The sequence below is a fragment of the Columba livia genome, chromosome 20, assembly GCF_036013475.1.
Source record: "Columba livia isolate bColLiv1 breed racing homer chromosome 20, bColLiv1.pat.W.v2, whole genome shotgun sequence".
NCBI lineage: Eukaryota > Metazoa > Chordata > Aves > Columbiformes > Columbidae > Columba > Columba livia.
In genome coordinates this window covers 4,013,561-4,037,066 of record NC_088621.1, presented here as the reverse complement: position 1 = coordinate 4,037,066, position 23,506 = coordinate 4,013,561, and the positions used below count along the sequence as shown (strand labels likewise).

Below are 23,506 nucleotides of genomic sequence, written 5' to 3'. Positions count from 1 at the left end.
ATACTTCTAGTTGCAAGGCTTACAGCAAATAGAAAAGTTGACCAGCAGTCAGTGAAGACCTTATCAATAAGGCTGTCACAAACATACAAATATTTGAATTTAATTGCACAGACTAGAGCTAAAACTTTTCTGATTCTGCACATTTGAAAACCAGGAGTCTGTTCATGTGCTATAAAGCTTATAGGTAAGAGTGTGTGGTGGATGCACTCGACCCCCTCCAGCCAAACCAACATGTAAACCCCAATCCTTCTCCTCAGCTGTCAAGTACTGACAGCTATTCAGAAGAAAATGTACAAGGTCTGCTTCCAACTCCAACCAATAAAAGCAGAACCACCTCTTAGTAAGATAGCACTGTACAAACTGATTTTCACACTTCTACAGCCTGTATTGATTTCCATAGCAGAACAAGCAAACTCGGGTTTTATTTCATATGAGCCACTTTCACAGGAAAAGTCTCAAAGCCATACTGACATTTTATCCTGACAATTTAATTAGGAATTTGTCCAATCCTGCGATCCTGAAGGCCCTTCACTGGCTAAAAATGTTACAACGATCTGCAGGGCCACTATCAAACAGATCACTGTGGACTCATCCTTGGGATTAAGTCATCTCTATTTGCGAAGCCTTATGTGATGATCTGTCTGTTACAGAGCATAAGTACTGCCTGAAAGCCTCTTCAAGGCCTTCGCCACCATCTGTGAATTACATTATTAACAACGGTACGAACTTCCTAAGAGCATCTGGTTCCCTCCCCGCCCCCTTCTCAAATCACTGAGAGCTCTTCAGCATCAAAACAGGCAGGGATGAAGCTGTTCTCCTCCTCTCCCTCTCTCCCCACCACCAGCGGGGGATGGATGGGGCTCAGGTCTCCATTTCCATGCCCTACATGTATTCTGGACAACTCTTGCTGTTGTTAAATCAAGACGAATTAAAACATCTGAGTGATGCGGGTACTGCAGGCATTTTACTGGGAAAGGGAGAAGTTTATTTCACCATTTTGCAGCACCTGAAGTATGCCCAGGAGGGACTGTACAGTCCTAGACCAAGACCTCACTTCCCACCCGCACAATCCCCAAAGTTAACAAAAATCAGGCAGCAGACATTAAGCCAACTTGAATAGTCACCACTGTACCTAACTTTCTAGATGCAAAAGAATACGTTGTCATCCCAATCCTCCTCCCTACCAAGGATGTTTTGGACGCTTATTCAGAAAACATGGCAGCTTCATGCGAACAAGGAATAGGAAGAGACAGCATCACCCCAGACATGGAGCACGAGTTCGCATCCACCAGCCTCCTGGGCTACTCCAAGGGGTCATTTACTCTTGCAGGAACAGAGTTCTGACCATCTATTTTTCTGCTGCTTGCTCTTCAAATCCAGCTTCTTTTCTTGCTCTACACATAGGGCTTTTAAGAGCTTCTCATCATCTCAGCTTCCTGTATACATTATCAGCAGTTTTTCCGTTCAGTTTTTCACAGTGTAATCCTTTAATTGCACTAGAGATCATAATTTAGGCAACACTGTTACATTGCTGTAAGATACAGCATCTTCCTCTGTCTTAAGTTAGCAACAGTATTTCTTGAAAGAAAAGAGCAACATTATGGCCAGCTCAATAAAGACTTTTATTCAGCAGGAAACAGCATCCAAACCAAACAATCCTGTAATGTGCAATAACAGGCAGAAAATACTGGGTGGGGGGAGGGAGATAATGTTTCTGCATAAATTCACATTAAACTCTTCTTCTAACTTACTGTTTCTGTTGTACCCATATTTCAAATAAATAAATAGTCAGGCATATGCTGAGATGCCTGGACACAAACATCCAGAACATACTTCTCCTGTAATTGCAGGTAAATACAGAATTTCTTCAAGTCTACAAGATAATGTTTATTCAGGGGTACCGTCGCTCTGATGTGTTGCCTGAATGCACAACTTTGTGCACATGATAAGAGAAAATAGGTGGTTACTGCTGAGCTCAAGCTACAGAGAGGAGGAAGCTGAGTGCACACAGAAGCTTGTCTCCAAGACGGTTCTGCCAGGTTTTAATTTTATTTCGGTCATGACAAGTCACTCTGCTTTGGGTGGCAGGTCTGGCTGAAGATGAACCACTACCCCGACTCCTGGGAACGGACACAGTTGGTTTTTTGTGCTGCCATTTAAGCAAGTTCTATTAGAGAGCCTGCTTAATAAGAGTCCTAAACTCTTACTCCCTATAACTTAATGGGAGGGATGCAGAAAGAAGAAAAGCAAAGAAACTGGCGAGTCTTGGAGCAAATTAGTGGCAATTAGAGATGGGCTCTGCCAAGCTCAGCTCCCAACATACAGTGGGACCACAGCATCCTACCAAAAAGAATTTAGGATTGTAACATTGATATCTGGAATGACAGCAGCTAAAACTGGCATGACTTTCCATCTCTCAAACAGTATGTACAGGTGATCATGTAATCGAATTAGCTAATATTTTGCTAAATTGGTGCATTGAATATCACCCAATGAGCTCATGTTTGGAGGCAGTTCAACGCCTCACTTCTAGGACTGATGTCAGTGTCACATGCTTGGAGAGGCTCAGTGTGCAGCTGGGTATTTTAAAGCCTTCTATTAGGAGTACAGAAAAGTCAGCGGATTTCAACAGCATCAACTAATGAATTTGTGTTTTATCATAACAATTTAGCCACCAGACCCAGCTGTCAATATGTCTGTGAGAATATCAGGCCATTTCAGGCAGTTCCCCTTCCCTCCACTTTAAGCCTTTAGATGGAAACTGAAGAATGCGGCAACTAAGTTGTTTCAACAGAGAAAGTTGTGTTTCAACAGAAAAGGAAATCAACCGAAAGACAAAGAAACAGGAAACTCTCACTGATTCTGACTGGCTGCGATAAAATGATTAACTATTGAGAGGCTAAACTCATCAGTTGTAAAAATAAACAATAGCAGGGGAAAAGGTGTTGGGCATCAGCAGCACAAATGCTTCAGGCAGTAACATTCAACCCTACATTCGAATCCCACTCACTCACAGACCAACTATGAAGTCGCCTTTTATTTTGACATAATACAGGGATGTCACTAAAGTTCGGTGGCAAGTGTTCATGCAGTATCTGTGAAGCCTCCCGCGCCCTGATGCTCGGCGCTTGCACTGTGCACCAACATGTAGGAATAGGTTTTTGCATTACACAAATAAGCAGTGTCTTCATTGTGCAACTGCATGCGACTTCTTTTGAGAAAAACAATGCTCAAGCACAAGGAGTGTTGTGTGCATCAGGCTCCAGAGTGGGTGGCAGTTGGTGTTGTCAGAAAGCACTCAGCACCGCTTACCTCCACGCCCATTGACTTCAGTAGAGGGCTACATACGAATAGTCTCTGAAGATGAAGCTGAAGTGTTCCCTAACCCGTGGCGCTGTCCATACACTATACTTAAAAAGAGACAAAACAAAAAAAAACCATAGAAGTGAAGCAGCATGAAATTGTAGCTTTTTTAAAGACTCTTACAAGTCCTCATTCCAGTTAAGTAATTGGACTGTACACTCATGAGTTCCGAGCAAGCCCTTCACCACGCTGCCCAAACCTTTCCTATTTCTAGAGCGCAAGATGAGAACCATGGTGACTGACTGCATGTTTACATTGCTCCCAGAAGACCTCAGGTGAAGATGCCTTAGAGCTCCACGTTCTGTTAAACTGTTCAGTGAGACTAGAGAGTTCAGTGAGGGTCTGTATGAAAACACAACACCTCACATGTAGCACGGGATCTTCCTTCACAGAAGTTTACAAGCTCTGAATCTGTTTTAAGGACAATTCACTTCACCCTCGTCCAGGCTACAGGTTGCATTTGTAATAGTTTAAAGAACAGGAGAGGCAAAGGCAAGAAGCCCTGAACTGCCGTGAATGCGAAGCCCCACGTACAGCATTGCCAGAGCAAGGAACAGCTCAGGTGCCTCCAGAGGAGCTGGCAGAAGGACCAAGCACTTGAACTTCAGTGTGTGACAGACACGCTGCTTGTGCTGCATGAACCTACAGCTGGATAAATACATTTGGTGTACAGACTGCAGCTGGGGTCGGGGAAGGTTATTGTAACCGAGACAAACTGCCTCACAGTTACTAGTAGTTAACTCCCAGAGGCTTGTGACTTATTTTCAATCTAGTTTTTATCCTGGGCATTCAGTCGAAGAAAGAAGAGACTAAAGGAAAGAACAAAATCCTTATGTGTACATGTTCTTATTTAGTTGCTTGTGGTTCAGTAAAACATTCCGTCAGTTTAAGATGAGGCTTATGCAGGGCACCGTCAAGGTTTTAAAGTGAGCAGAATGCACCCTTAATGCCAAATGATGCCATTTTCAGCAGAACTCCATTTTTTTCAGAGGTTTGAAGCAGTTTGGCAGTTGCACGCAGCCCAGATCAGTCTGCACATTTTTCTCTCTCCCTTTTTTTTCTTTAAATTTAGACTTAACGTAGCATGTACTCTCAGGAAGGTTTACAATGCAGCGTTTTATAGCTAACTTGCTCCAAGCTGGGTCACTGCCAGCTTGTTATCAATGACATTTTAAAGCAGATGAATGAAGTTCTTATTACAGTGACAAGCAGAATTGTGATATGGCACATGCATACACTGAAAGAAGAGAGCTTGCTATTAGTTTGTCAGGTTAATAAATAAACAGTGATTTCATGAATAAAAGCCTTTTATTAGGAAACAAAAGAAGAAAAATTAATATTTATAAAGCTTTAGTGGTTTAGAGCACCCTTTAAAATAAGATTATTCCATTTCAGTCAGAGCCACCATAATGGATTAGAGATTCTTGAGCACAGCTTCACCTCCTAATTCTCTTATCACAGCAGTGCAACCAAGAACACAAAGCTCTGCTTTCCAAACAGGCCCAGGCCAGGCCTGTTCCACTCCTTCCCAGTTTGAGATTGAGAATATCGAAGGCTCACGGCAACAAACGTGTGTGTAACGTACGTCTTCAGGACTCCAGCTAAGGGCTGCACCTGTTGGAAGAGCTGTTGGTTCCTTATCACAGCAGGAGGTTCTCACGTTTTACACAGCGCGTTTCCACACCACACACAGGCACTGAAACCAAGCCAAGCGGAGCGACGCCAACGTTGGCAAAGCCGCCTGCTATCAGAAGTCAGCTGCAAATCACTTCCCATCCTCTGCCCCCAGAAAAGATTCTTCACTAATACTCTGTTGATATCTCGTAATCACTTTGGGGTTTTTCAGTATTTCCCACAGCATGTGCAAAGAAGCGTTCGCCATCAAAGCGAAGTTTAAAAAGAGTGAAGTATGTTCAGGGTGTCCTACTTCACAGCAAGCGAATGAGATTCTGACAAATACAGATTGCTTCTGCCTTCAAGCCATCTTCGTGCTAACCCTCTTTGGCTCAAGGCATTTCTGTGCTCATCTATCCTAAAACCAAACTTGCAAGTTTAAACTTCAAGCTAAGTAGCTTTGGTTTGAGTTTTGTTTTAGGGTTGATTTGGGGTTTTTTGGGGGGGTGTTTGAAGGAGTGGGGTTGTGTTTGGTTGTGGGTTTTTTGTTTGGGTGAGATTTTTTTCTTTGCTTTTAAATGAGGCACATCTCAAGCTTAGAATCAAGATGTGATCAATCACTCAAGCTTAAAAATGTATTTTGGCTCATGCCATCTTCTCCTCAAACAGTAAAAAGACCTAAAACTATTCTCTTCTCCTCAAGGGGAAGTCAAGTTTGAACTTCCTTACTTATAGCAGAACCAGATAGAAACTGCCCCAAAATAACCGTCTCAGCTATCTACAGTCAACACGAACAGATCTAAGTTAAATAGAGCTTTCTCCAGACAAGAACAGTTTCTGGTATATGTGTAAAAGAGAAAAAATCCACTTCAAAGAGCAGAAGTGTAGGTTGCAGAAGCCTGTGGCACAGTTGTTATCTTTGCAGAAAGCACGAGTTGAGATCAGAGATCTGTAAAGTATATGTGAAAAATACTCATTTCACCCACTAAGACTATAGAAACTCTATTCCAGTCATACTATAAATGCTAACTGATCGTGCCTCCCTTGCCTTAAAGTTTATATAACTATGCTCAACTTTTGGGAAGGCATCTGAAAATATGCTATGCTCATATTGGCTTGCCCTGATAATCTCTTTTATTTAAGATCCAGGAGCAGAGCAGCAGCTGCACAGAAGGACAATTCACTCCCAGCCACCACACGGCAAAGCGCTGAGGGACACAGGGGCAGGCTGACACAAAAAGGAAGAGATAACATATTAATGTATGATTTCCATGGGCAACCGTACTGACAAGTTTATGCAATATTACACTTGACCCACACAACAGGGGTAGCTGCTGTCTGGAGATTCGTTTAATTGTCAAAATTCAGGCTTACACATTTTATTAAGTGCTGCACAACCAAAATACCACCCAAGGAGGAAGAAATGCCAAAAAAGAACAAAAAAGCCTAAGTTGTCCTGTTTCACTTCACTTTTTGAAGTCACAAGCTCGCTACCCCACATATGCACAACTCAGCTGAAAACAAAAACAGAGGAAACTCCCAGTAATGAAACTTGGTAGATGTTACATAAGAAAAACACTCGTTCAGAAAGTGAATTAAGTCTTTGTCAACCATTCTGCAATTTTAAAAGGCAAAGGAGAAAGCTGTCATTTCAAGGTTTACCCTTCACTCAGCAAGACAATATAATATGGCAGCTAGGTAACTGTTTCATACCACATTTTGAAGCACTGTATTTAAATACAGTGGTTACAGCACCATCTGAAGAACATGCCCAGAGTTGTTTCTCTTTAAACTATTTTAAACTGTTGAGGAGGACTGTGGAAAGGAAAATAAAAAGACAACAACAAAAATAATCAATCCTTATTCCAGAAACACCTTTATTTTGTCACCTAGCATTTCCTCTTGCAACCAGGTTTAGCTCCCGCCTGTGGGTCAGAGCTGAGTCACTTCCCTGCTTGCCCCCCAGCTATTTATGAGCTACATTTTCAGTGTGACACCCCATTTCCTACAGAAGATGCTTCAGAACTCAGGACTACTCCAAAAGCAACAGCAGACCCCGAAGGACACCTGCTGCCCTGCATGGAGCGGGCCCGCTCGCAGACAACTGCGGAACCCTCTGCTCCTGCACGTCGACATTAGCACACAGAAGTTCTGTTCTTCTAATTACAGTTTGCTCAGGACTGGCCCCTTCCTGCCTGAGCAAGACCTCCCAAATTTTTTTCAGACAAAGGGACAGCAACCCACAGGTTTTCCACATGCAAGTGAAGGTTACAGGCTTTTATTTTTAAATGCCTGTACTGTGTCACTCTGAACATATAACAGCATTCAGCAGCTTCAGAGATTCGTGGGAAACTCCAGTATCAGACGGATTAAGCCAAAGGGTTGGTGCTGCATCACGCTGAAGACTGAGACTATCTCTAACTAACAACAAAGCTCTCCTTTGGAAGACAAAGCGTTTTACACATGCAAGGCATATGCCCTATCCCTCTCATCATCACGCTAAAATGTGTAGAGATGAAAAGCTTAAAGTGTTGTGTTTTGTTTTCCTAAGAATCCTAACACACACGTTTCTCAGATGTTAGCTATTGAAGCTAAAACAATCCAGTTGAACAAGTCTTCAATGTTCTTGCGGCAATTTTAAATGTGATAATTCTGTTCATCAAAACCAAAAGGGACATGGTAGCAGCCAGCAAGAGTAATGGGAGAACCACAGTCCCCTGCGACAGGACCAGCTTTCCACATCAAAATCCACATCTCAGATATATAATCCAGTTAAAAGTTAAAGACAAATGTGCCAAGCTCAGCAGCTTTTGTCTTTTTGCTAAGGAGATATTGAGATCTTCCAACTGAAGGGAGCATCCCTCAAACAACCCCTCAGAGTCCATCCTTCCCCAACCACTTCCTATCGCCTCTCCTCTGTTCCAAGAGGGAGAGCAAATTCTTGGATTTGGAACCTGCTCCAACCTCCCTTTGGGGCATCCCCACTCCTACAACAGCGAAGTTGCAGGCACACTAACAGAGCAGCCTGCAAATTGTTTCTTAATGAGAAAGTATCATACAGTGGAAAGCTCAGGCACCCAAGCCACCTCCTAAGCTCTGGTATGAGCTTAGCACAGGGACAGTACGATCTGTGATAAAACAGCTATTTCAAAGTAGGTCAGATTAAATATTCTGATGTCTTTGATCACTTCAATACAAGAAGTTTGCACTGTGGCCTTAAGTTCCTCATTAATTTCACCTTGAAACAGCCTACACTGATGCAGCAACTTCATCCTTTCCCTGAAGCCTTGGTTGAGGAGTTCCTTGCGAGAAGAAGGACTTTCATACCCAAACGCAGCGAGCAGCCACAAGCAAAATGCATTTGAGTGAGTGTCACGGGCGTTTCGTTTACCAAGGCCATAAGAAGTTCACGTCACAGGGTATTTGCCAGGAGTTTCGTGATTGCTGGCACACACAGCAAGGGTGCGTCTCACCATGGAAGCAACAAGCTGTTTAACCGTGTGACTCATCTTATAGCAACGTTTTATGCCTTCTGAGAGGAGATCAGCCTGCAATGAGCAATACTGATAAGATGCATACTCAGAGCAATTCTATTTGGGCAAAAAGCTATGGACACATTCAAAATTGCATATACCGAAGCCCATCCAAATGCTAAATCACATAACACAAACATTGCAATACTATACTGTTGCAATAAGACATTTTGCAGATGGTTGACAGTGATCTAATGAATTTATACAGCCCAACTCAGAAATGTAAAAAAAAGGTTATTAGCCTTCATAAATGTTTATCCCTTAAAAGAGAGTGCTCTAGAGGAACAGCTTCCAGCCAAAAGGTAAGAAACAAACCCTTTCTGCCTTGGAAGAAGTCAGTAATTTAAACAATAGGTATCACCTGTTCCTTCTCTGCTTCCAAGATTCCCCCAACCTTTATATAAAGATAGAAGCTTCACTGTCACTATCTAATAAACAAATTTAAAGGATGCTCAGGCAATGAATGGAATGGAGAGGAGGTTCCTCTTAAATTCACAGGCTGAACTACACAACTCAAAGACTTGGAGCGGGCAGTCGGCAAGCCTGGTGCTCTCATTTTGCAAGGCCAGTTTGTCTAAAGCAGCAGTCACAGAAGACCAGCCCCTTAGTACGTGGCAGTTATGTGACAGTAAAAACTTCAAGTCAGTGTCGAACTCAAAAAGTACAAGAGCATTTCTGAAGTCTTCTCGTCCAGCGCATTCTTGCAAAGACAGCAAGAGCTCCCAGTGTCCAGATGTTGCCGAGAGCCAGAAGAGCCTTCCAGTGCAGCGCAGTTGTACGGTGGCACTGGGAGGATGTGGTTTGCTGGGACCGAAGAATGAAAGCTTGAGCTGCAGGCTGTGATCAGGGAGCAGCTACGCTGAGCTAAGCTGCCTAAAGGCTATTTTCTTTTTAATTTCCCAAGACAAAATAGTTGCAGCTATAGATCTTTCAGGATTTTTTTCCAGGAACTGGAAATCCTCAGAATTACCCCTGCCTGAAGTCAGCCCTCTTTCACTAAAACACTTTCAGACTGTTTTTTCAATGGCAGTCTTCACTCAAAATACCATTCTCCACTTAAGAAAACATGTCATTGACTCTCAGCATAGCTGTAGATATTACAGGACCCTGCCCTTTTCAACCTTTTTTCATTGCTTAAACAGAAAGAATCAATATTGGTCAGATAATGACTCATTACAGCGTATTTGCATTTTCAAATTACAAGCTCCTTTTCAAAATACAAGAATTTATGTACTAGACCTCAAGAGGAGAAAACTTCCATGTATATTTCACTCGGTTTAAATCTAACTTTGTATTTCAAAGGATGCAACTGAGCTGTATAGTTGTTTTATCTAAAGTACATCAAACGGCATCATGGTCAGTGGAATTAAAAAAATAAGGTGAAATAAGTACAAAGACAAAATTTCTCTCTTAACCTAAAAATGGCCATTAGGTCAACACTGACAAAGTCCTACAAATAGCTTCCCCATAAATAAGTGGGAAAATATTTCCTGTATGTTCCACCAGCAAGGAGCTCTGAAGCAAAACATGACAGAGACTTCCAGACACATTTGCAGGACTCTGCTTCCTGCTCAAGCTGTTCTCCTGGGATTAAGGAGGGGAAGTCAAACGGCTTAGGTATTCATTTGCTTTAAACTTTTTTTTTTGACTGTGTATTTCAGAACAATATATGCAGCACAGCCTCTCTTTCTGGGTCAGTCGCTTCCTTCCAATAAAAGCGAATTGTCTCCCTGAGGGTAGGGAAGGCAAGTGAGCTGCGAGAGCAGTCGCGGCCACGTTGCCTGCCCAGCTTCTTCACTTCTCAGCAGAGAGATGTCATAGATAAAGGAAAAACAGCACTTAAAAGAAATTACAGATTTCTTTTTTTTTTTTTTTTTTATAACTGTGCATAAAACTAATCTAAAAGGGCAAGTTTCAATAGACTATTTCCCAACACAGAGAATTATCAAAAGTCTTTTGGAAAGTTACAATGAGTATTAGACACTGCTTCCATCATCATGAGGGCACTGAAATGAAGGTGCTAGAAGGGAAGGATGGCAAAGCCCTACCACTTGACTAGATACTGTCCTAAGAGACGGAGAATATGACAGAGATATTTGGAAGTAGGGTTGAAGAATCTGAGATGCAAAGAAAAAAGCAAGAGGCTAGATTTTTTACATTTTACTGTAGTACTGTCCCGCCTTCTGTCATTTTCTGCTAACACAGCATGTCAGGAGACAACTGTTCTGCTGTAGAGAACATTGCAGTCTTATTTCTCAAAAGTGGCTGCATCACCAAAGGCCAAAACCAACAGATAGCAGAAGTCTGGACAGACAATTAAGGGAATTTTACAAGTCATCAAGCAACCAGAGGGCTGTAAATGTATAATCAACACTTCGCATGAACTACCCTGAAATGAATGCTCATGAGAGGCTCTATAGCAATGAGAACAAGATAAAAACCTATAAATAAAAGCCATCCAATTTCAGAGTGATTCAGATCAGCTATTCCCCTGAATCCATATGAGCCAATTATAGCTGTTTATAGGGCATACTTAATGCAAAAATTTGGTTTGAGGACATCAATTTCACCCTTTCTCCTTGTCTGAGAAGTTCTAAAGCAAAGATTCATCAAGCAATTTAAAAGATAATCCATTTCTGTCCTCAAAATTCTTAGTGACCTGGAAACAGAATTAGATATAGCCATATGGTTGCACACCAACATGCTTCTTCCTTGCCCACAAGCTGGAACAGCAAACTTCCAGTAGTTACCAGATAATCTTTGTTCAAAACCAGACAGGTTTCAGGCAGCAAGTTAGACCCTTACACTACTCATAGATATTATTTAGCAAGAGGAGTTTTCTTTTAAAGATGTAACTTGGAACTAGAGTTATCAGTCCATATAGAAGGAAGCTACCACAAGCAGTTTACAACAAATGGGTTGAAACAATTACACTTTATACTAAAAGAATAAAGTCCCCCTGAAGTCATCAAAGATTTGTAAGAATGGCAAGTGTCACAAGCTTGTAGGACCAAAGCCTTCCAAAAAAGGTGACTGTGCTCTTCACCAACCCTTACCAGCCTAGGGAGGATCATAATCTAAAATGATATTTAAAGTTTTGATTAAGAAACAACAACTTTGTGACAGAGCAGGAACACACACAAGCTCAACAAAATTCTGACAGTAGGATGGAGAAACAACCAACCCCAGCTATGTAACAAGAGGCCAAGAGGGCAGTCAAAACCCTAAAGTGTGGTTAGGAAGCTATAACAGGAAATGCAGAAGTACTCAAATAATGGCAGTTAAGGGCAGATTATGATGAATATCATTTCCACTTTAAACTGCAACAAAAGTCTGAGAAAGCAGAAGTACTTATGAGGAGCAGAACCAGGCCAGGACATGGTCACACACTTATTTTTTGCGTAGGGCACCAAGGATTTAGAGACCACTGGTACGGATTATGCCTCCGTACTATGAGACTGAAGAAAGAGAACATAGATAAACATACTGAAAGTTGCATTCTCTGGATTTATCAGGCCTAGAGGGAGTTGTTTATATATTTAAAAGCTAAGCAGTGTTCGAAAATCAGTACAGTTTCAATTTAATTGGCTGGGAAACAGCCTTTCTGTTCCAGATGGGAAAGCCTTGTAGAATACAACTAATTGTTCATATATATCAAATATTTAACAAAGGAAGACGTTATGCATCCAAGTAAGAGAAAGAATGACACCTGCCTATTTCCACAAGATGTTTTAAATGCAAGAAAAATATGAGAAAAGGAATAGTGGAAAGGGTAAAGAAGTCAAAAAGGAGAAGCAACCTCTGAAGTAACGCAGCACATTAATATTCATAGCAGAGGAATATAAGCAAAATTAATCTGTGTCGCTAAATAAACATAACTTAGTAGAGACATGGAAATGAAAGAAAAAAAAAGTGTTCTGACAGCTAAATTGCTGTCAGGGCAGGCAGGGCCTGTCAAGTAGCTGATCTAGTTTCAGAAGAGATTACCTAACACAAGGAGAAATATTTTCAGAGTAGTTGGCTTTTTCATCCTCCCCGCATGAGGGAAGCAACTGGAATTTCAACTCTTCCGCTCCAAACATTTGCAAACCAGACACGACACCAGTGATAACGCATGAGGTTTTTTAAGGAAAAAAAGCTAACCGAGAACTAAGCATACAGAAAGTGACAGCAAGCTCAGCTCACTGGTTTATTTCTCATCCTTAGTTGTATCAGAAACACGCCACATAATCGGTAGGCAGGAGTTTAAGGGGTTAACATGCAAGATTTTACAATACAGAAGTACTAAAACCACAGCCCATCCCGAGTTTAAAGAGCATAGAAAGCAGAAAGTCTGTCCAGCCGCCTGCCCTGCTTCCTGACTCAGGGCAGCAAGGAACATCTGCTCCCGCACATCTCACCCTGAGACTGGAAACACGGCCCTGCTGGGGCTGTCTGTGGCTTGACAGTCTCTTAGGATTGTAAGATTATAAGCAATATTCGGAAAAGGGGAAAAAAATTTAAAAAATATATATCTTAGCTCTTCGCAAAGGCAGGGCCACGTACTGGAGATACCCAGAGGGGACTGTCAGATTAAATCATCTTGAAACAGCCGCAGCCCGAACAATGTCAGTTTGCCTCCACACACAGCTCCCGCCTCTCTCCCACCGCACACGGCGGAAACGAAATTAAACCAGACCGTATTCGGGCAGCTCCGCGCTGCCGATGGGGCAGCAGCACCTTGACACAGCGGCCGAGGCTCTGCCCAGGACCCTGTGGGAAGCACCCGGGCCGCGGTGCCCCGGAGGGCTGGCACCGCGGAGCCCCACCGGTTCCCCCGGCCCCAGCCCGGGCCTGCTGAGGGGCACCCGGGTCCCCCGCCTCTCCCCTCGCTTGTCACCAGGCCACAGCGACGCACCCGCGACGCCAGGGCCCCGCGGGGTGTCCGGCCCCGCTCCCACCACACGGAGCTGTCAGGGCCCGGCGACCGGCGGGAACGGGGGGGGGGGGGGGGTGGTGGAAGCAGCGCGAGCGGTCTGGCGCGCGCATGCGCACCCCCGCGCGCCGGACCCTAACGGCCACCAACCGCCGCGCTCCCCTCCAGCGCCGGGCGGGCGGCTCGCAGGCGGACTCACCGAGGCGCAGGGGCTGGAGGTGGCGCTGGGGGTAGGAGAGCGCTGCACCGTGACCAGAGCCATCGAGGCGCGGCGGGAACCCCCCCGTCCGGCCGGCGGGGGCCTTACTCCATGGCGAGTGCCGGCGGCGGGAGGGCGGGGAGGGGGAGCGGAGGTGGCGCGGCGCCGGCCGCAGGGGGCAGCAGCTCCACGCGCGCCAACGGCCTCTCACCGACTGAGGCGCGCGGGGGCTGGGCCGGCCGGGCACAATAAGGCGCCAGGGCGCATGCGCCACCTGTCAGCGCGGCCCCGCCCCCGCGCCGCGGCGGAGCGTTAACCCCTGCGGGCCTGGGCGGTGTGCGAGGGGGTGTCCGCGTCGTTCCTTCTGAGGTGAGTTTAGTGATATGTGGCAGCCGGGCTGCGGGCAGCCGGAACGTGTGGTGTGTAAAAGTGGTGGGTTTTCGGAATCTTGTCCCGCTGGGAGGTGTAATGATGTGTGTGACACCGTATTCTGTGAAAACGAGCCTTGATGCGCACACATGGTAGCTTTTTGTAGAATCATAGAATCATTTCGTTTGGAAGAGACCCTCAGGATCATCAAGTCCAACCATAACCTAACTCTAGCACTAACCCCTGTCCCTGAGAACCTCATCTAAACGCCTTTTAAACCCCTCCAGGGATGGTGACTCCAGCACTGCCCTGGGCAGCCTGTTCCAATGCCGAACAGTCCTTTCTGGGAAGAATTTTTTCCTAATACCCAATCTAAACCTTCCCTGGTGCAACTTGAGGCCATTTCCTCTTGTCCTGTCACTTGTTACTTGGGAGAAGAGGCCAACACCCTCCATGCTCCAAGCTCCTTTCAGGCAGTTCAGAGATCAGAAGGTCTCCCCTCAGCCCCTGTTCTCCAGCTGAACCCCCAAGGTCCCTCAGCCGCTCCATCACACTTGTGCTCCAGCCCCTCACCAGCTTCATCACCTCCTCTGTACTTCAATGTCCTTATGATGAGGGGCCCCTTGGATTAGGGGGCAGCAGTAACTCAGTAACAAAAACACCATATAACAACTGTTTATACATCAATGCACAAGCCCAAACACCAAAAAACTATTCTAATAAGTATGCACAACATTTAAAGTGCTCAAACATCCCCAGAATGCAATAGCGCTTGGCAGTTTGGGTTCTGAGACGAAGGACCAAGCACTATTGAGCTTCATTTGTTTTGCGGTTTCTGCATGGTGCCACCAAATTAGTGGGGATGTTGGCAAGGAGGTAACTGGGATTGAGAAATGTCGTCGGCATCTAATGCCAACACTACATAGGATAAACAGAAGCCAGTCTAAACATTAAACAGAGCAAACTCTTCTTTGTCAAGAGTGTATATTAACCCATTGATTCCTTTCAAGCACTTGGTCCGTATTGCTTTTATCTGCTCCTCCGACTGACAGGACTGTGCTTTTGCCCCTGTAAATCTCAGGACCAAAGAAGTGACATGGAAGCTCTTTAGATTATTCCCCAGTGTCCCACAGTCAAAATACTGAGCTCTGGTAGCTGGGCTTTGCTGAAATATAGAAGTCTGGCTCCCTAATGAGGCATTTTGCCTCCTGGTGGACGAGAGAGGCTGAAGAACAGGCTCCCTAAGCTGGGCTAAAGCTGGGTTTACAGAGTGCACTCTGCAGCAAGCCAGGATCTTAAACTTTGAGTCTGAAAGAGCCTCCAGTGGGATCTGAGCACACAGGGAGAATAAACAAAACCCAGAGGTAAAGAAAGAGCCATTGTTCTGCCTTTTACAGCCATCATGTTATTTTGAAACACAGTATTTATAGGAAGTGTGCTAGCACAGCATTTGATTTATGGCATAGAGGTCAAGAAAATGCCTTCCAGACCCCTTTTAAGTTAGTATCCCCAAAGTTCTGGTAGCTGGACAGAAGGCCATGCGGCTGGAGAGGTTTTGCCATGATTTTCAGCGGAAACAGGAGTCACATTTGAGAATTGCGAAGTTTTTTTCTTCTCTGGCATATGACAGGAATCTTAATGTTATTCACCTTTCTCTAAAGAATAATATCCAGGTTATTGTTTTGTTTCACGCAAATGGATTCCTGCAGATAATAGAGGTGCTTCAAGGCATCTGTTCAGATATGTCTGCGTTGATGCAGAGGGTAGGTGGGAGACTACAAGTTCCCAGAGTATTCTAGCAGTTTCCTCACCTGGGACTGGTGTTTTACTCTGGATTTTGAGCAAAAGCCATCCAGCAATTACTATCAAGAAAGGATTATTTAAACCAGATTCCAAAATAGAATTTTGTGTAATTTTTGTGTAGCCAGTAGCTCTTCCAGGTATTTGAACAGCAAGCACCTTTAAAAAACATTTACCACAAGTAAATAATGGAGGTGCTATCTACAGTTAGCCAAAGGTCTAACATATCTGTTATTAACGATGATAATCACAAATCGCAATGGTTCTCCGAGCCATTAGAAAGGTATAATTTGCATGTGCAATGGTTTTTAGCAGCAGAATTTAAATGTGGTGGAGGAGGAGGACGCTGTAAGGCAGATGTATCCTGATTGAAAAGAGCAATTAGAGGGCGGCCTGTGGTCACAGCATCATGGTTGGTACAAAAAAGAGACTGGAAGTCTGTGGCCTTTTTCTTCCCCGCGCTGAAAGTGCTGTGGTCAGCACCTCCAGCTTCAGCCCAGTGTATCCCTCAAAGGATGCGAAGTGAGGTTTGTGTGCATTTCCAAAACTGACTTATTTTATCTGTTTAATACCCTGCAAACATTGCTCTGGCTAACACAACGTATTTTTGCTTTTATTGCATAATATTGGCATGAGCTGCAAAAGGCAACAGAGTGCTCCCAAAATGTATCTTACAGAGAAAAACAAAAAAAAAAGACAGAAGAGGCAATTCCAGCAAAACATCTGTGCTGACATATTCAGCCCATTATTTTGTCAACAGTGCAAGTATTTGATGGCATAATAAAAGGATACACTTTGCTTAGCAAAAACATTAAGGGATAACAGCCAAGTTAAATAGGGTGCGATTAAAGGTTTGCTTAACCCACGGGATTCCACTTCCAGAAAAATAAAAATAGAACAATTTGCATCCCTCCTTCCAAGTTCTATTTGTATGCTCTTGTTTGGGGGTTAAAAAAATCACTTTCAGAAAAGGAAGACTATTTTTTAAAATTTATGTTTCATAATGAAAAGATGAAAAATGTTGTAAGTTAATCAGAATAGGAACAAAATTCTGAATTGCAAAAGGGAAAAATCAAGCCCACCTGGGAGAAGAGATAACAGGAGTTAATCATGCGCAAACTGCTTTGAGGGGAAAAGAGCACAATCTAGTTTAAAGCCTCATTTTAAATTATTCCTGTGCACTAATTTTCTGCTTCATTTTATTGACATAATTGATGTTATACTTCAACACATCTTGGAAATAGGCTGCAATGAGCATATTTCCTTCTGATACCTGTTTTTTCAAAAGCATAGCAAAGATATAATTTATTACAATGTATTTTTCACATGAAAGTTGACTTATATGGTTTGTGTGGGGTTCTTTTTTGTGCTGCGTTTCCTCTGAACTCTAAAATCAAGTCAGTATTGTAGTGTCCACAGCATGTAACTACACTGGTACACTTGGCATTCCAGTGCTACTTGAGACTGTCCAGAAGAAACGTTTTTCCAGAAAGAAACTTAGCACAGATGGCCAAAGGTATCTATAGAAGTTACAACCATATAATGTTTTCTGAAGTGTGTGCAGGACTACATAGAGGAAAATAAATGTTCCTGGGTAAGACACAAGGAATTTCTATAGCATCCTACTTTCCAGAAAAGACAGTATAAAAATAAAATAAAAATTGAGGCTTTTGACCGTCCACTAGAGTACAATTGTTATTGCAGTTTCTGAGCAAATTTCTTCCTTGTACAAAACCTGTGCACAGCGTGCACACTTCTTAACCTCTATGGCAGGTGTTAGGAACAAAACTAAATGGGATTTTAAGGGCAGCATAGATGTTGTACTGGGTTTCTACTGGGACTCCAGGTGCATGTCATGTAGAGCTATTTCCAAGTCCAGAGTTTTACAAATGAATTATTATTTACCTTGGTGTTGTGGGTGCTGTAATAAATAGCAAGTGACTTGATGAAGGTGACAAAATGACATTTTTCAGTCTGCAATTAAAACTCCAGAGTTCCTCAACTAGAGAACAAATGTGACTCTGACTGTATCAGATTTAGGAAAAAAATCTGCCATTTGTATGAAACCTCCTTTATTTCAAGCTTTGGAACAAGCTTGGCTGTAGATGTTTTTGTCTTTTCCTTTCTCCTTTCCCTGTTGCATACTATCCTTCAAGAATATATGAGAAATTAGTAAAAATGATTCATCAAATTGCTTTAGATTCAGGTCTGAGGGCAGTCTAACAAAATGACACCATAAACTCCCCTATTAGCATTGTACATGTCTTTCCTGCAATGCTGCTTCAAAGCAACACAGTTCTTTACAAAAAAAGAGAGCCTGAAATTTTTTACATCAAGTTTGTAATTATTTTTATCTCTTAGATTCTCACATCTGGTTAATACAGTCTCAGCTCATCTTGTAATGGACTTGCAACAGTTCTGGACTTTGTGAACCTTGAATCTGAAGGTAAACGTCCTGTCACTGGGCACCTGTGGATTCTCTCTCTGATTATTTGCGCCCTTAATGTTTTCTGTTGCTATTCATAGTCTTTTTTATTTTATTTTCAGTCATGTGATGCAGTGATCTAAGTTGAGTACAGAAGAGTCTGTTGGGCTGCCAAAGCCAAAAGACAACCTACAGCAATTCCGAGTTGTGGAAGAGACATAGCAACCTTTGGGATTATTGCTTAGCAACTGCAAACACACAGAGGAGTAAAACTCACAGCCGGGATCCACAGCAGGTCTGAGAAATCCCTAATTCACTTTAAGATTTTTAATACTTGAGAACAGATGGGCATATATTAAATTCCTGTTCATTTGCAAAGCCACTTTGAAAGCAGGAGGACTAAGATCTATTTTGATACGTGCTCCAAAGGTAAGAAAAACAGTTCTTCAAAGCTTCAGAAAGCTTTCTCTTTTTTTTGTATTGAAAAGATCACGTATGAATAGGGTATTTATTGGACTCTTTGTGACTGGTGAGATAAACATGCTCTATGAAGCACGTTAGGGAAAGGCAAAAATATTTCTGAGTGATGGAGCATCAAAGAGATTGGACTCTGTTTTTGAAAATACTTTTGTAGCTCAAACATCTCCAAAATATTTACATAGACAAAGTGTAGTCTTTCCTGGCCCTATCCCACCCATCCACATCCCCTAACAGAGTAACAATGAAACCATAAAAATCTTATTTATGAGCAGATTTGGGTTTTGTACAGAAAACGGAGAGATAATGGTCTTGCACCTGCAGGGATTCCAGCAAGACTATTTCTCTTATAGAAAAGGAGGCAGGAAAGTGGCATCCTACTAAATAATGAAAAGCTTATCTTGCCTTCAGCTTGAACAAAGGCTTACAGGAAACTTTATATCACATTTCAAATTTCCTGGGTGTTTCTAAAGCTGGTCTCTGTGCACCATGCTCACTGTTATTCTGACAATCAAGCCTCCACTTGGGAATACCAGAGGCCACCAGAGCTCCATATGCTGTGGGCCAAATTTTCAACTAATGTAAAATCAGCACTGAAGTTTATGAGAAAGTGGAGGTGTGTCCCTGTAATCCTCAACAAATTCAAAGTGTTGGGGCCTGAGTCTAGCACTGCTTTGTTGTTTATTTTAGCAGTTTTTATGTTCTCCTGTACCCTCTTAGTCTTCTTTATCTGACCTGCATTAAAACTGTGGGCGTAGTTCTCTGTGCCATGCTTCCATTCTTGGAGTTATGTGAATGCTGTGGAATTGAGATAGAACAGTCACGGTCAGTTGTTTTTTATCTTGTTTTGTTTTGCTCAGAGACATAGGGATACTTTATAAACATTTACTAATTCTCAAAACCATCTTAACAAATGGCTGAGAGCAGGGTAGAAAATATATTCATCATCATTATGCATCAGCCACCTCATAAAGCAGAGTGCAATTGTCACTTTAACATTGCACAGAAACTGCAGAGCGGTTTCATAAAGGATGTTAAAAAATAACAAGTATTTGAAACTGCAAGAGCAGTTTATTTTGGCACAACAAAACCAGCTGATTTGGAATGTGACCAGAACATTTGGCTAACAACCTGCTTTGAACCAGAAAGAGTCTGATTTTACAGCTTATTGAAAGAAACTCACCTAAGCAAGGAACAAGTTGACATGGCTGACTGCTTTCCCTTTCTACCTTTATAAATCTGGACACCTTTACGGCTTGTGTCCTTCAGTGGCAAAACCAGCTGCCTTCTTCAATGTGCATCAGGCAGGCAGCTTGATTCATAAATCCATCTCACTGCCCAGCAGGTAATCAACTTTGAAAACAAATTACCAGATGATGCCAACAAGCCCATTGAAAAAACAGACATAGAAATTTAGTGCTATGAAGCATCCTACCTATCCGAGCGATATTTGGACTCAAATGATGGTTATGAACCAGAAGGTCAGCATATTAGTAAGGACATTTGTGTGCCAGGAGGGCTGTAGATCACATTTATGCATTTCTTGGAAGGCTGAACTCTCTTGAGAACAGCTACAGATGCTTAAATATGAAGAGCAAAACATATCAAAAGCAATAGTATTGCTATGGATACTGAAAGGCGTTTGTGAAAAGTGCTTTTAAATAAGACCTTGAGAAGGATAGTGTGGCATGAAGTTCAGAGTGGAGTTTCATCTTTAATTTGGAAAGGCGTTAGCCAGGCTCGCTCTATTAGTATCACCCTTCCCTTGTTGTTGTTGAACACTGAGCTGAGTTTTTTCCGGCATGTTGGTGAATTTTCATGCTTTGAATCAAGTAGTTTGGCAACATTATGCTCCATTCTGTATGTGTAAGTCCCATTGCAGATGCAGTTATGCATGGAGATATATAGCAATGGGTTTTGAATTGTGCCTTGTGAGCAGCTGAGTTTCTTCATGATATTTCACAGAACTAGCATTTTGAGAAGAAAACAGTGGAGTTGGGGAAACTGTAAAGGAGATATCTGCTTCTCTCTGTAGGTCTGTCTTTTACAGAATAATCTACAAGATTAAATGCTTGTGAACAGCTTAATTACAGAGTTCATGGTATAGAGTTTCCCTTTCTGTAGGAGTTCTGCTGACCCATACACCCGTGTCCTTGTTTCCTTAACAAAATGTCCAGAGTTAAAAATAGTTTCTGAAATTGAAATTTAGTAGTCTATGGGATAAGCTTCCTCACTGTTTTTCACAGCTACAGAAAAGATGGAGCAGAAGAAGGCATGCAGATGGAGAAATCTTGCTCCCAGGCATCTGGTGTTTTCCATTACTTGCTTCCTTTGTCTCACATCCACTGGATTTCCTGGAGGCGTGGAATGAGACCTAAAGAGAAATAGTGATACTGGGGGTAGGAGGAATCCACTGGTTAGAACTGGGGGACAAGGCTCCCGAGCACTGCTCACCACTTGGTTTCTGAGTCTCTAAATGACCTGGAATTAATCACTTCTGTGTCTCAGTTTCTTCTCCCATAAGAAAGGAACACACTTATTTAGTTGCTCTGTCTCTAAGGGCTGTCATGATACATAATTAATCTTTATAAATCATTTACTGAACTTTGAAGTAAAGTGGCTGTATTTATTTAAGAGTACAAAGCAGCAGTAACAGACTAAAAAGGAACATAGGAAAAGAATATTAGTCATTTCGTAACAACAGACTTTCTTCCTCCTGTGGCATCTGCTAGGACACTGCTGCATTTTTGGCTTTGTATAACATTCTACTTTTGTTCTTTGTCGCAGTGACTGAGGGATGGCTGCTCAGCCAGAAGAAGCAGCAGGTCTAAAACATCCCAGACTTGGAGAAAATAATACGACTGCCAGAGAAAGGAAGAGAAATCAGGGGAGTGATGAGCTTCCCTGTTTCAGTAATTATGCTCTGTGGAAAGAGTGTTTTTACGAAAAGGTACAGCAGAGGTGTCTGAGTCTGCAGGAGGCAAAGGTGAAGATGATTCATGCACAAAAGGCAAAGGAAGAAAAGGTAAAAAAGAGAGAACCCTGTGACTGGCTGCCCAGAGAGTGGTTCAGTGAAGAGACAGACTCACTAGATACTCGCATCTATTTGCTTGACAAACTCCTACCAACATTAATCCCAGGAGTGGAAAAACTGTTAATGGAAGTGGAAAGAAAGAATGTGCTTGCACCAGACAAAGAACCAACTGAATTCAACCCCATTATTTTTCTCGGAGAGTATCTGATGAGACATAACCCTCAGTATGGTGTTTCTACAAAACCAGGCCCATACCTGAGAGGAATGAAGGTGGTCACGAAGGAGATAAAAACTAAGATGCCAGGTACAGCATCGGAGAGGTGAGAGACTTGAAAGTGTGGCTGGTCACAAGACCAGAGCTGGTATCTGTTTTACCAAAGGAACGGTGTGACTGCAGCCATAGCTGTAGCAGATTTTGCATATCTGCTGGTAGTACTATCATGGGATTTGCATTCTTGGCAGCTCAGGATTTACATATTTGTGATGGCTGTATTGTGGGATTTGCATGAGATTCTTAAACCACAGCAGCACAGAGGATTTTACTGACACCCTGTAACATTGAGGCTCGTAATGTGAATCACTGGCTTTCTAAACAGGAAAAAAGGGTTACGAGAGAGATGCTTGTCTCTGCTTAAAATCACATAAACCCCAGAAAGAATGGGGTGGAATTCTGGCCCCAGTGAAGCTCCTGGGAGCCTTGATAATCACCTTGAGGGAAGGCAGGATTTCACCACAGATTCTTCTGGGAAGCTTACCTGTCCTCAGCGAGCACTCCCAGGCCACCTCCAGCCTCTCCTTAACTGCCACCTGATGGGAAGTTGAGGCATGCAGGAGAACAGATGGGAGAAATTCCGTATCCAAATGCATTGGTCCTTAAAACAGAGCCTTTGTTTGTCCGGGCATGGTAGTCCTTCAGTCTGAGTCACCCATCCTGGTGTGGGAGTTAGGCATCTCTTCCTGAAGAAACATATTTCATTCTGCAGGAAGAAGTCACCCTCACTGCCATCTCATCTTTTCTGGAAATGTCTAATATGAAATGAGCTCACTTTAAAAGGGGTGCCCAGCACTGTTAGAGCCTGTTTTGTCATTATTGTCTAGGGAGGAAACATTTTGTGCCACACCAGGGACACCAGGCAGAGGAGGCAGCTCTCTGATGGTTTAGGGCCCTAGAAATAAATGCAAAACCGCAGCACAGTGCAGGTGCAGCATGTGATGTAACTTGTGCTGGGCACTGCCCATACTGATCACCAGAGCACCTTGGCAACTCCCAGCGTGGCCTTCGCTCTACTGTCACCTTGCAGACCACCAAGGAGAAAGAAAATCGAAAGGACATCTACACAAAAAATCATTAATATCATTATAAATGTGAAGGTAAAATTTATCATTGTTTAAACTACACAGACTAGGAGAGCTGTAGAGATTATTTTCCTTTAAATGTCTATTGTATACAAGAGACTGTCTCCACATGCACGTATCTGACACTCAGAGGTTATTTGTTCAAATGCATAGTTACACTAGATTTCAGGAGATGATACATGTCAGAGTGTAAGTACTGTCACCTCCTTGGAGCTGCCCTCTGAAAACATAGACTACTAGTATCTAGTCCAATAGCCACACTAGTAATTTTGTGCCTCAAACATCAAATATTTCTTTGGAAAAAAAAATCTACTTGTACTAAAAGGACAAGAGTTTCAGTAAGAATGTATTTCCTTTCATTTTGTTCTTCATGGTAAGCTTATTCTGTCTTAAATATGTTTATGATGGTATCTTTCTAAAC

The 23,506-nt window shown here is 42.8% G+C and overlaps 2 protein-coding genes across 9 annotated transcripts in view; one reads left to right on the top strand and one right to left on the bottom strand.

Moving 5' to 3' along the window:
- The window catches only part of SSH2 (slingshot protein phosphatase 2), an 85,781-nt gene extending 72,024 nt beyond the window's left edge, over positions 1-13,757 (bottom strand). For both annotated transcript variants that reach the window (XM_065036824.1, XM_065036825.1), the window contains exon 1: positions 13,625-13,757. In XM_065036824.1, the coding sequence (XP_064892896.1) occupies positions 13,625-13,687 (63 nt within the window). In that variant the 5' untranslated portion in view covers positions 13,688-13,757. The remainder of the gene's footprint in view (positions 1-13,624) is intronic.
- EFCAB5 (EF-hand calcium binding domain 5) overlaps positions 13,555-23,506 on the top strand; it is a 35,337-nt gene continuing 25,385 nt past the window's right edge. For 4 of the 7 annotated variants that reach the window (XR_010467336.1, XM_065036834.1, XM_065036833.1 and 1 more), the window contains exons 1-4: positions 13,755-13,993; positions 18,155-18,239; positions 18,341-18,513; positions 21,483-22,049. Coding sequence is in view for 5 of the 7 variants with exons in the window: in XM_065036834.1 (XP_064892906.1) it covers positions 21,493-22,049 (557 nt within the window). In the remaining 2 variants the exon portion in view is untranslated. The other 3 variants (XM_065036831.1, XM_065036830.1, XM_065036835.1) reach the window with 3 other exon arrangements.